Source organism: Trachinotus anak, unplaced genomic scaffold (assembly GCF_046630095.1).
Source record: "Trachinotus anak isolate AG129_WGS33_773 ecotype Australia unplaced genomic scaffold, CSIRO_AGI_Tana_v1 ptg000005l, whole genome shotgun sequence".
NCBI lineage: Eukaryota > Metazoa > Chordata > Actinopteri > Carangiformes > Carangidae > Trachinotus > Trachinotus anak.
The window spans coordinates 22,765,576-22,775,302 of NW_027273856.1; the positions used below are offsets into that span (position 1 = coordinate 22,765,576).

Below are 9,727 nucleotides of genomic sequence, written 5' to 3' on the forward strand. Positions count from 1 at the left end.
AACGCAGATGTTAAATATGAGTCAAGAAGCCAACGTAACTTAGAGTTGTGCTGTTGTGAAGAATGAAACACGCATAATCTGGAGAGATCAACATGCCTGTGAATGTGTAGCCTAAATTTAGCAGCAGAATAAAACCCACAAGAGGAAATATGGCCTGTGGCGAAATACTGCATGTTCCCGTTGACTCTATACAGCTGCCTATATACTGTAGCTCCCAGATCCCATATGGATTTTTCATAAAGCCTTTATAGGTTTGATGCAGATGACCATTTTACTGCTTCCAAATACTGTGGAGATATATGAAGCCTATTTGGCTTGAGGCAGGTCAGGAGGCACCAGAACATCAATAATTCATATAGCCCTGTGTGTGTGAGAGAGAGAGAGGGAGTGAGAAAGAGTGAGATACTGTGTGTTATTGTATATGTGTGACCAAACAACACCTGCTGGACCAAATGGTTATTTTCATATTTCAACCTCCATTTATTTGAACCAAAAAAAGAGATCAGGGTTAAATCCACTAAACTTAAATACAAAAATAAGGGACTTAAATTGAAATCAATATATGAATACAATTTACACATACATCCAGTGCTGTGGATCAGGATGACAGCATTGTGAAAATGACAATACTCTTGATATGGCAAAAAAGGGGAGCTTGAACAAGCCAAAATGCTTTGTTTAGGCAACTGCGCAGCCATGTGGGACTGTCAGAGGTCTATGAATTAGTGGCTTAGATCTGTGTCATGGTCAGTCCCGGTCTTAAAGCTAACAGTAAAAAAATAGAAGGGAGACTTTTCGAGAGCCACCCCAGATCCTATCTTTCACCCCCCCCCCCCATCTCTCCCTCTCCAGGTCTCACCGTCAGGTCTGCCGCAGCAGGCGCCCTATGCAGAGAAGGGGCCAAATCCATTTTCCCGAGAAATTAAACAGAAAACCAAACCGAGCCGTGTGCGCTATGTGCGGGTTGTACAGGTGATTTCGGGGCAATGGGTTTAATAGAAATCGTGTGTCCCACTCAGCACGAATTCTAATCTGAAGGGGCGTTGTCTGTTTGTATGGCCGCTCTCTCTCTCTCTCAGTTTTCATCACTCTGCAATTTGATGGAGATCCTACGGAGCGCATGTGGTCCAGACGCAGCCCGGGGTCCATCCCTGACAGACAGTCCGAAACCAACAGGTCCTTGCATGTGTGTGCGCGTCTGTGTGCTTGTGTGCGTGTGTGCGAGTACGTTTGTGTGTGCGTCCGTGCGCGTTGGCGAGAGGAGGCAGCTGGGGAGGAGGGGGCGGGAGAAAAGAGGGGGGTGGGGGGCGGAGGAGAGGATATCAAACGGAATCCCTGATCACTCCTTGCCCCCGTTAACCAAAGACAGCTCTTTGAGAATTCCACTGGCGTCCACTCGCCTCCTCTCCCGGATCATGTCCTCCAGGCTGCGAAAGACCAGAGTGTGCACCCCGCTGCCAGACAGATGCACTTTGAGGAAATACTGCTGCTCCGCTGAGTGCGCCTCTCCCCCGGCTTTGAACTCCCGTTTCCCAAAACGGCACCAGGCTGCGAAACTTTCTGAGTTGGTCCAGCATATCTCCTCGCTGCTCAGGCCCAGGTGTCCCACTGCGTTCTGCATCACCAGGTCAGGAGGAAGCGGTCGGTACCGGTACCGATTGTTGACTATCCTCCCGTGGCGACCGTTGCTGATCTCAAGCAGGCTGTCCTTGCGGATCTCGCCCTTGTGCAGATGAATGACCTGGTCGTCCTGCTCGTAGATGGCCCAGTGGGGGGCTTGCGCGGTGGCCACCAGCTCCAGCAGGTCCCCCGGTTTGCACATAGTCAGCAAAGTTTTGGCCGAGTACACATTCAAGTCCTCGTTCTCCCGCAGCTTGGAGAAGATGCATTCCTGGGAGCAGAAGGCAGAGTACTCCACCTCGCTGACCGAGAAGGGTCCCTCCTCGGTCGGGCTGTGGTCCTTGGTGAAGCCGCAGTCAGACGGAGTGCGGTCGTCCACCTCCTCCTCTTCGTCAGAGAAGAAGTAAGCGACGCCGACCCGAAGCTCGTCCTTCTCTAGCCCGGACGGATCCCCCGTGGGCAGCTCGCTGTAGTTGAGGTGGGTGATCCGATCCAGTTGATTTCCCATCAATGACCTGGCAAGGCAGAGGCATGGACTGCGGTGTCTGAGAGGGACAGAGAGAGAGAGAGAGAGAGATGGGTGTCAATAGAGTAAAATGCAGCGGCAAAGCAATATTCACTTTCACGAAGCGCCAAACACTGTGCACAAACGCCTGGCTGCATTTAAATCCCTTCGGTCAATTGATAAGAGAGTGGGCTAAGAAGGCACTCAACACTTCTCAGCAGTCACCTAAACAGAGGGACAGGAGCTCTCTTGTGTTATTGAGCCCAAAGAGTACACTAACGCAATCAATGATCCTCTGCCCCTTGCTCTCCTCACACCCATTAGTCAATCATTAATTCCAGTGGAATGTAAAAAGGAGCCTGTTGTTCCCATGAAGAAGAAGCAAGGAAAAGGAAAAGAGGTAAAAAAAAAAAAAAAAAGAAAAAGAGTCTGAGGATGGCAGCTGCTGGATAAAAACAGTGAGGAGAGAGAAGGAACCGTAAATAAAGGCCACTGCCGTGTCTTTACGCACGGCGCAAAAATGAAAAGAAACTGGAGAAAAAGAAGATACCTGTGCGCTCGCCGGGCAAACGGTTAAATATCCTTATGGTCCATTAGTACAGAGGGCTGCAGGGTGCCCCGCTCTCCTCCTCTCTCTTCTTCTCTCCTCTTTCTTCTCACACTTGTCTCTCACTCTTCGCACCGCGCACCGGGGCGCTCCGGCTGTGTCGTGCGTGCTAGTACTTCACTCCTTTCAGCCGCCAGCTCCGTTTAAGTACCAAGGAGAGCTCCGCCTCGGCCGACGCGCTCCACCTTCGCGGGGTTTCACTGGAGCGCAGTCACGGGTCCATTACCGCCGAGCCAATGGAAGCCGCGGAGGGATGTGCCCGTCAAACGTATGATCCAATCACGGGCGAGCAGGGCGGCCAGCGGCGATAGGCGGCTGTTACCGTGGCATGGTTTTTGTTGTCAGAGAGCTACGGAATTCTCTACATGACCAGCGGAGCCCTTGTAGGCAAGTTCATGACAGCAGTCATCAGCGATAAGAGGCTGCATATCTCAAGAGCAGCTTACCTCCTGATGAGCTATAAACATCTCGACTATCTCAAAACTGCTCCAAAAACCGCGTCCTTATCGGAGGCACACTGTTGCTGCAGGACATGACAAATGTGTTTCCGCACTCCTGAATACACGAGTAGGTTCTGTCCTTCAGTTCAAATGTGTAACTTGTAAGTTATTTCCACAGGCTTCACGAGCTTCACCACACTTCTTCCATAGCTGTCACTATGTGTGAGTGTGTGTGTGTGTGTGTGCGCGCGCCCTGGCAGAGACTGAAGGGAGGGAGGGGCTGGAGGCAGGTGTGTATGTGTGTGTGCAAGGTAGGAACAAAAGAAAGGAGTCTAGAGGGAGATTAATACAAACTCTATCACATTTTTATTTTGCATTGATGTTGTGTCTAGGAACAAAATATGACTGAAATGAAATGCATATCGAATTTTCAGCCTGTGACTCACTTTTGCATGCATAATATATTGTATACTTGCATACAGTGCTCTCAAGATAAATGTGAGTACACTTGTGTCATCCACACTCTGCAGTCACGTCTCTCTCTTTTCATCACCACTGCCCAGAGCAGATAGTCATCGCGCCGTTTATATCAGAGCCCACTCTATGGAGCGAATGTTTTGTCTGTCTACCTGCACATTGGATATCTGTTCATATTTCCTTTTTCTTTTTTTTTTCTTCTTTTTTTCTTCTCCTCTGGCAGCATCCAGAGAGCTCCTAAGAGTATTTCTCTCTTTCCTCTCCCAGATGGTTGGCGATAGCTGCTCTCCAGTTGCTGACACAGAAAAGTCCCTGGTGGCTTTTCCACTAGGTGAGATATGATTGTGCATACCCCATCCCTCCACCCCCAAACAGCCATCCATGCAGCTATGTCCTTCTATGTTGTTTACACTTTCATCAGAGAGCAGGTGTGCGCGTATCTGACTGATCACCTTTTTATTTATGTGTGGAGCTCTTTCTGATGTAGTGCTTACCACTGTGTGTGCCCATGTACTTAAAGTCAGGCAGAGAGGGAGAAATACACACACACACATAAATATATTGTACCTGTAGACATGTAGGCCTACACACACATACGCACGCACACACAAGGTGTCATGGGACTGTCAGCAGTGGGTTTGGCTGCAGCTCCTACGGGCATGTGGTCCTGCCACCTATAATCTACAATGAACAGAAATGAGTTTCCTTTGTAGACGCCGCCTTTTTTGGACACACACATATGCTGCACTCGCTCTCCCTTGCTTTCTTTCCCTCTCTCTCTCTCTCTCTCTCTCTCTCTCTCTCTTTTACACACACACACAGACACACCTAATCATATATGCAGCTGGTGTAATAATAAGGCAGGGTGCAGACAGTACTGGAATAACTACTGAGACAGGGTGATATTTCACAACCCCAATAATTGGATATGTCTCTATTCCCTAATTACTAACTAAATCATATACACTGCAGCGCCATACCATGCAGATAAAAAGGACTGACACATACACATTCAGCTGTGTGCACAAATGTATTCATTCAACACCAGTGTGTCTCTCCGTCTGTCTCACACTGACTGACTCACTTGTGAGCACAAACAGGCTTCCTCATCACCACATATGTCAGCTTTGTCTTCCTCCGTCTCTGTGATGTGTTGCATCCCCCGGCATGCAGCCACACTCAAGTTGCTGGCCACAGTTTTATGGAGTGTGAGAGTGAGAAAGCTTTTGGTATAATGTGTATATGCAAAATAAAAGGCGTGTCTTTTGGGAAGAAAAAGGTCTCTACATCAAGCTGTGTGCACGTGTGTATCTAAACTTGCTGGAGTGCGGTACAGAAATAGAGTTTGCAGAGAGATATTCTGCTGTGTGCATGTACCTCCTTTTTTTTGGGTGTTAGAGCTGATGTCAGCATGCAGAAAAATGTCATGTCAATATTTTAAAGACCTGCATCACCTGCATGCTGCATATCACTCAGTGTGTCTGTGGTGTTTTACAATTCTAAATCACCAGATCCTTAAAACACTAGATCCTTAAAACTCTTGCTTGTATAAAGAAAAAAACAACAACATGGAAGCAGAAAATACAACGTAAGCCTTTTTGTGATACTCTATTGATCCCTGCAGGAGAAATAATGTTTTTTGCTTGTGCCTTTTCAGGGAGGTCAGAGAGCAGGGTCAGCTACAGAACAGTGTCAGGAAGAAATGGAGCATTAGTATCAACTGTGCTTAGCTCAAGTCTGAGTCAATGGCCTGTTGGAAGACATACAAGATGGGGTGACTGATATTTGGAAAGCTTGAGTCTAAAGGTGTAGTTCACATGGTGGTGGAGCAATGAGATTGCGCACCTTCTGTCATAACCATTCAAATCTGAAGTCTGAAGAAGATCCACCACAGAAGCTTTCCCCAAAAGGAAACTGAATATCATTTTGTGGACGTACATATATGGCACCTGAAATTGAATTAGTGTTTGGTTTTTCTGTGATAAATGAAGTAAACAGCCACAGAGAGCAGGCAGCAGAAAAGCCAAGCCCTCTGTCTATCAAGGCTGCAGCTGCATCAACAATTACTCCACAATTATCTCCTGTGCGTGTGTGTCATGGTACATAATGACACTTATGTAAATGCTGGATGACAATTATTCACATGTGTATATAGCTGGAATGAATGTTGTTGTAGTTTATTTCCCCCCACAGAGATGCATTTCAGAATGAAACTGGCCAAGTGTTTTGATTGCCAAATATTTTGCCTGTGTTAGAATAAAAAAAAAAAAAAAAATTTTATTTATTACTGAGTGGACGTTAATTCATCTATATATTCACACATTTGCATAACAAAGTATTGATTTCTTTAAAAAAAAACAAACACATTTGTCTGAAAACAATGTATAAAAACAATTATACCCTCCAGCATGTCTGTTGTTTATGACTGTGATTGTAGGTGCTTAGGTGCTGCAGATGGTGGCCATCAACATCATCATCATATCTACAATCACAGTCATCACTTTCCCCTGGGGTGTTATTTCTTGAACTGAGCATAGTCTTTATCTTAGTGGGAAAGGAGAACAGTGGAGCTCAGTGTCTTTGCTTGGTTAAACCGTATAATAAGTAATCAAAGAATAAACTCTACACTGGAACTATTGTAGTGGCATTAATGAATGAAAATGATTTCTTTAAATGTAATTTATGTAACCACTTTAGTTTCACTGACAATGTTTTTCCCCCCTCTTTTTCAGGAACACCTCTTTCTATACACACATTCCAGGGCTATGTTATGTTATGTTATGTTTTTATGTTATGTTTTATATATATATATATAGTGCAGTGTGACACAGTATCGCTCCAGATAGACTTGATTTGTTTTTAACTGTTATCTTGCTGTTACAGATATATGCTGTAGTCTATTTCCAACACATTTCTCCTACTCTTGTCATCACCCATCACTTTCCTTTCTGCAAGAAGTTAAACACTGTTAAACTAATTACAGCAGAAATAACCAGATAAATGGCAAAAGTCCTGCTGGAAATCAATTAGGCTGTCCCAACGTATCAATTATGGCATAAATGGATGTTTGCCATGTCAGACGTCATCTGTTTTTCTAAGCAAGAAGTAACAGACATTTAGAAATGGTGGACACTGCTATAAATGATAAAGGGCAGGGTTTTATTACTTGTTTTGGACCATTTATTAAGAGGCCAAGCATGCCTGCCCAAAGTTGCTGTTTTGGATTAGTATAGCTTTAATAGAGATGTTCAGTAATGTCTAAACAGTTGAGTCTTTTACTGGCTCAAAGACCCTTGTGCACATCCAGGCAGTCACATATGGCACCGAGCTGTCCCATGACACTGTACAATTCAACAGGGAAAGAAATTGGAATAGTTTGGTCACGAAATGTTCCTTTTGCCAGTATGAAGGATTGAATTGGCAGAAGTGTTTCTGTATCACACAGTTTCTAAAAGTCTCTCTCCATGCTTCTCCAAATACAGCTGCTCCTCTTATTGTTATACATGACAAGTTCGTCCCTTATGCTGTGTTTGTCTTTGTGCAACAATGTCCATCTAAAAAAGGGATGAATGTCTTTGTGACCGTTTTATTTTCAGTTATGTTTTTTTAAAAGTTGGACTGAGAGTTTACTCATCTGTTCAGATTATTCACTGTGTAACAGTCAGTGTTTATCCAGACTTTGGCATCATTTAAATGTCCAATTTTTCATTTTCTGCTCAAAAAAAAAAAAAAAGAATAGTAATTCAATAAATAATGTGTTTGCAATATTTTTGTTCTGTTTATCAACTATGACAGACAGCATCTTCCCGTGTTTTTACAGCGATATGATTCTTATCATACATTTATCTTCTTTAATATTATTATACGATATTATTTCACTCAAATCCTATTCTTTTGTACTTCTATCTTGTGTTTGTGCATCTATGCCCAGGTTTTGTGTGTGTGTGTGTGTTTGTGTGTGTGTATCATGTGTTTTGTTCCAACTCCATCTGTCTCCCACAGAAAAGCAGGTTTTCCGTCAGGTCTTATCAGCTCTCCTCAGACTGCGGACTGTGACTCATTCAGTAGGCCATCGTCTGACACATCAGAAGCCCATCGATGTGGCTGTGAATGTTAACGTCTGCATATTCAACTCCTCCCCATCTCCAGCTTAATGCTGCTACAGCCGTACTCCTCTGAAGAGACTTTCACAGACCTGTGCAAAGGCCGACATGCTGAATTCTCTTTATGTACTGAACTGACAGAAGAGAATTACAGTTTAGTTTGATCTTATGTATTAAACTAAATGGCGCAGTGGCATAAATCAGGTGAGACTCTGCTCACCAAACATGGTTTACCAACTGCTGCAAGTGTAACCTTTTATCTTTCTTTCTCTTTGCTCTGCCTTTTTAAAACAGTTAATACTCTTATTGTGGGGCTGCTGAAGAGAAATGACATACTCGTCTCAAAACAATTTCACAGTATGAAATTATAATAAACTGTGAACAGGGAACATTGCTTAATAACTCACACCCCAGAAACATCCCATTTGGCTAAAATGTAAAGACAGAAAACAATATGAATAAACAAGGTTAAAAAAAGATGTTATGGTCAGGCAATACTTTACTCACTTGAAATCCAACATGAAAACTGTGCTTGGACAACATGAAAGCCCAAGATATGAACTCTCTGTCCACAAACATTTTAAGAATTTATACTGATACAAGTAAAGATTTAGTTGTTTTATGTCCTGTTTCCACTCATACAACTCGCAGCCATCACTCAAATTCTGAATCTATTTTAAGCTGAATGGAAATATTGACTTGATTTAAATTGTGATATGTTGAGATCAGCTGACATGACAAAATGGATGGATTTTTTTTTTTTGTGGCTTCCCTTTTCCCTTTAATCTCTCATTATGTTATGTTTTCAATCATGTCCTGCTTGTTTGTTTGTTTGTCAGCTTGATTATGCAGAAAGTACTGAACTGATTTGCACCAAACTTAGTGGAGGGATGTGGAGTGGGCCAGGGAAAAACCCATTGAATTTAGGTGCCAATCAGTTTAAAGGGACAGATCCAGGATTTTATTTTTATTTTATTTTTTATCACTTCCCAAACACTGTGATATATGTCATTTTCTTCTGCATTTTTATCAGTTTTTCAGGAAATAATGTCTGGATGTTGATGTAAAAAATCAGACATATTTATGGTGTTGACATCTATGAATTTGTACAGTTTGGTGCAGATCCAGATAATAATGTGGACCTCACAGACATGTGTAGGATTGTTTGGCCTTGGCGGAGGCATGCACTCTACTGAGTGCTATTATTATATTTGTTCATCATTCCTTTCCTCTCTTTCCCTTTATCTCTCTCTGGTTGGTGAAGTCCATTGGTATGCAGGGTGATGTTGGCTGGTGTTTGCAAGGGAAGGATAAAGCGGTAATCAGTGCCAATGAAGCAGCTCTTGTCCCAGAGCACAAATGTGCCAACATCAGCAACACCGCTAGACCGTGTGTGTGTGTCTCTTTGTGTGTATGTGGGTGTGAGAGAGAGGGAGCAGTATCAAAGAGGTCAGACAGAGGTCATTTTCTTGGACACAAATGTTATGCGACTGCTTTTTCTCTTGTGCACAGTGCCGGCTTTGCAACATGATCACAGACACCAAAACGCAACGGTTTTCATGGTCCTGTCTCAGTTTTGACCTCACTGAATCAATTGGAAGGAAGAATTATTCCTTCCAGAGACACATGTCATACTCACAACATATAAGTTTAGCTTGTACGACTTTGGACACACTAACCCAATATGCACGGCCCTGATGCAACTGTTGTGAAATGTATTCTAGGAAATATGGCACAAGATACATTTGTTGTTTTTTGTTGGGGGAGGAGAGGAGAGGAGAGGAGAGGCAACAGCACAATGCAAATAGTTGTGCAAGCTGAAAAATTAAAGTGAGTCACATTTCAAAATGTATTCATGATAAATATCATTCCCATCCAAGATGCTATTCCCTTTTCAGTGACAGAACTCTGGGCAGGGAGGGTGAACACTTGACATCTAGCGCCGAAAGTGCCCATGAGCACAGCGCTAAACCAT

General features: G+C 43.6%; 1 protein-coding gene and 1 long non-coding RNA gene across 2 annotated transcripts; one reads left to right on the forward strand and one right to left on the reverse strand.

The window, feature by feature from the left end:
- Positions 1–456: 456 nt before the first annotated feature.
- On the reverse strand, positions 457–2,848 carry lratd1 (LRAT domain containing 1). The gene is made up of 2 exons (XM_071479024.1): positions 2,676–2,848; positions 457–2,165 (listed from the first exon to the last, which is right to left on the reverse strand). The coding sequence occupies exon 2, from the start codon at positions 2,126–2,128 to the stop codon at positions 1,340–1,342; it is 789 nt and encodes a 262-aa protein (XP_071335125.1). The 5' UTR covers positions 2,129–2,165; positions 2,676–2,848; the 3' UTR covers positions 457–1,339.
- Positions 2,849–2,950: 102 nt separating this feature from the next.
- Positions 2,951–9,482, forward strand: LOC139622004 (uncharacterized). The gene is made up of 3 exons (XR_011691130.1): positions 2,951–3,299; positions 3,873–3,980; positions 5,307–9,482. It is a non-coding gene; the product is annotated as an uncharacterized lncRNA (long non-coding RNA).
- The last annotated feature ends 245 nt before the right edge of the window (positions 9,483–9,727 follow it).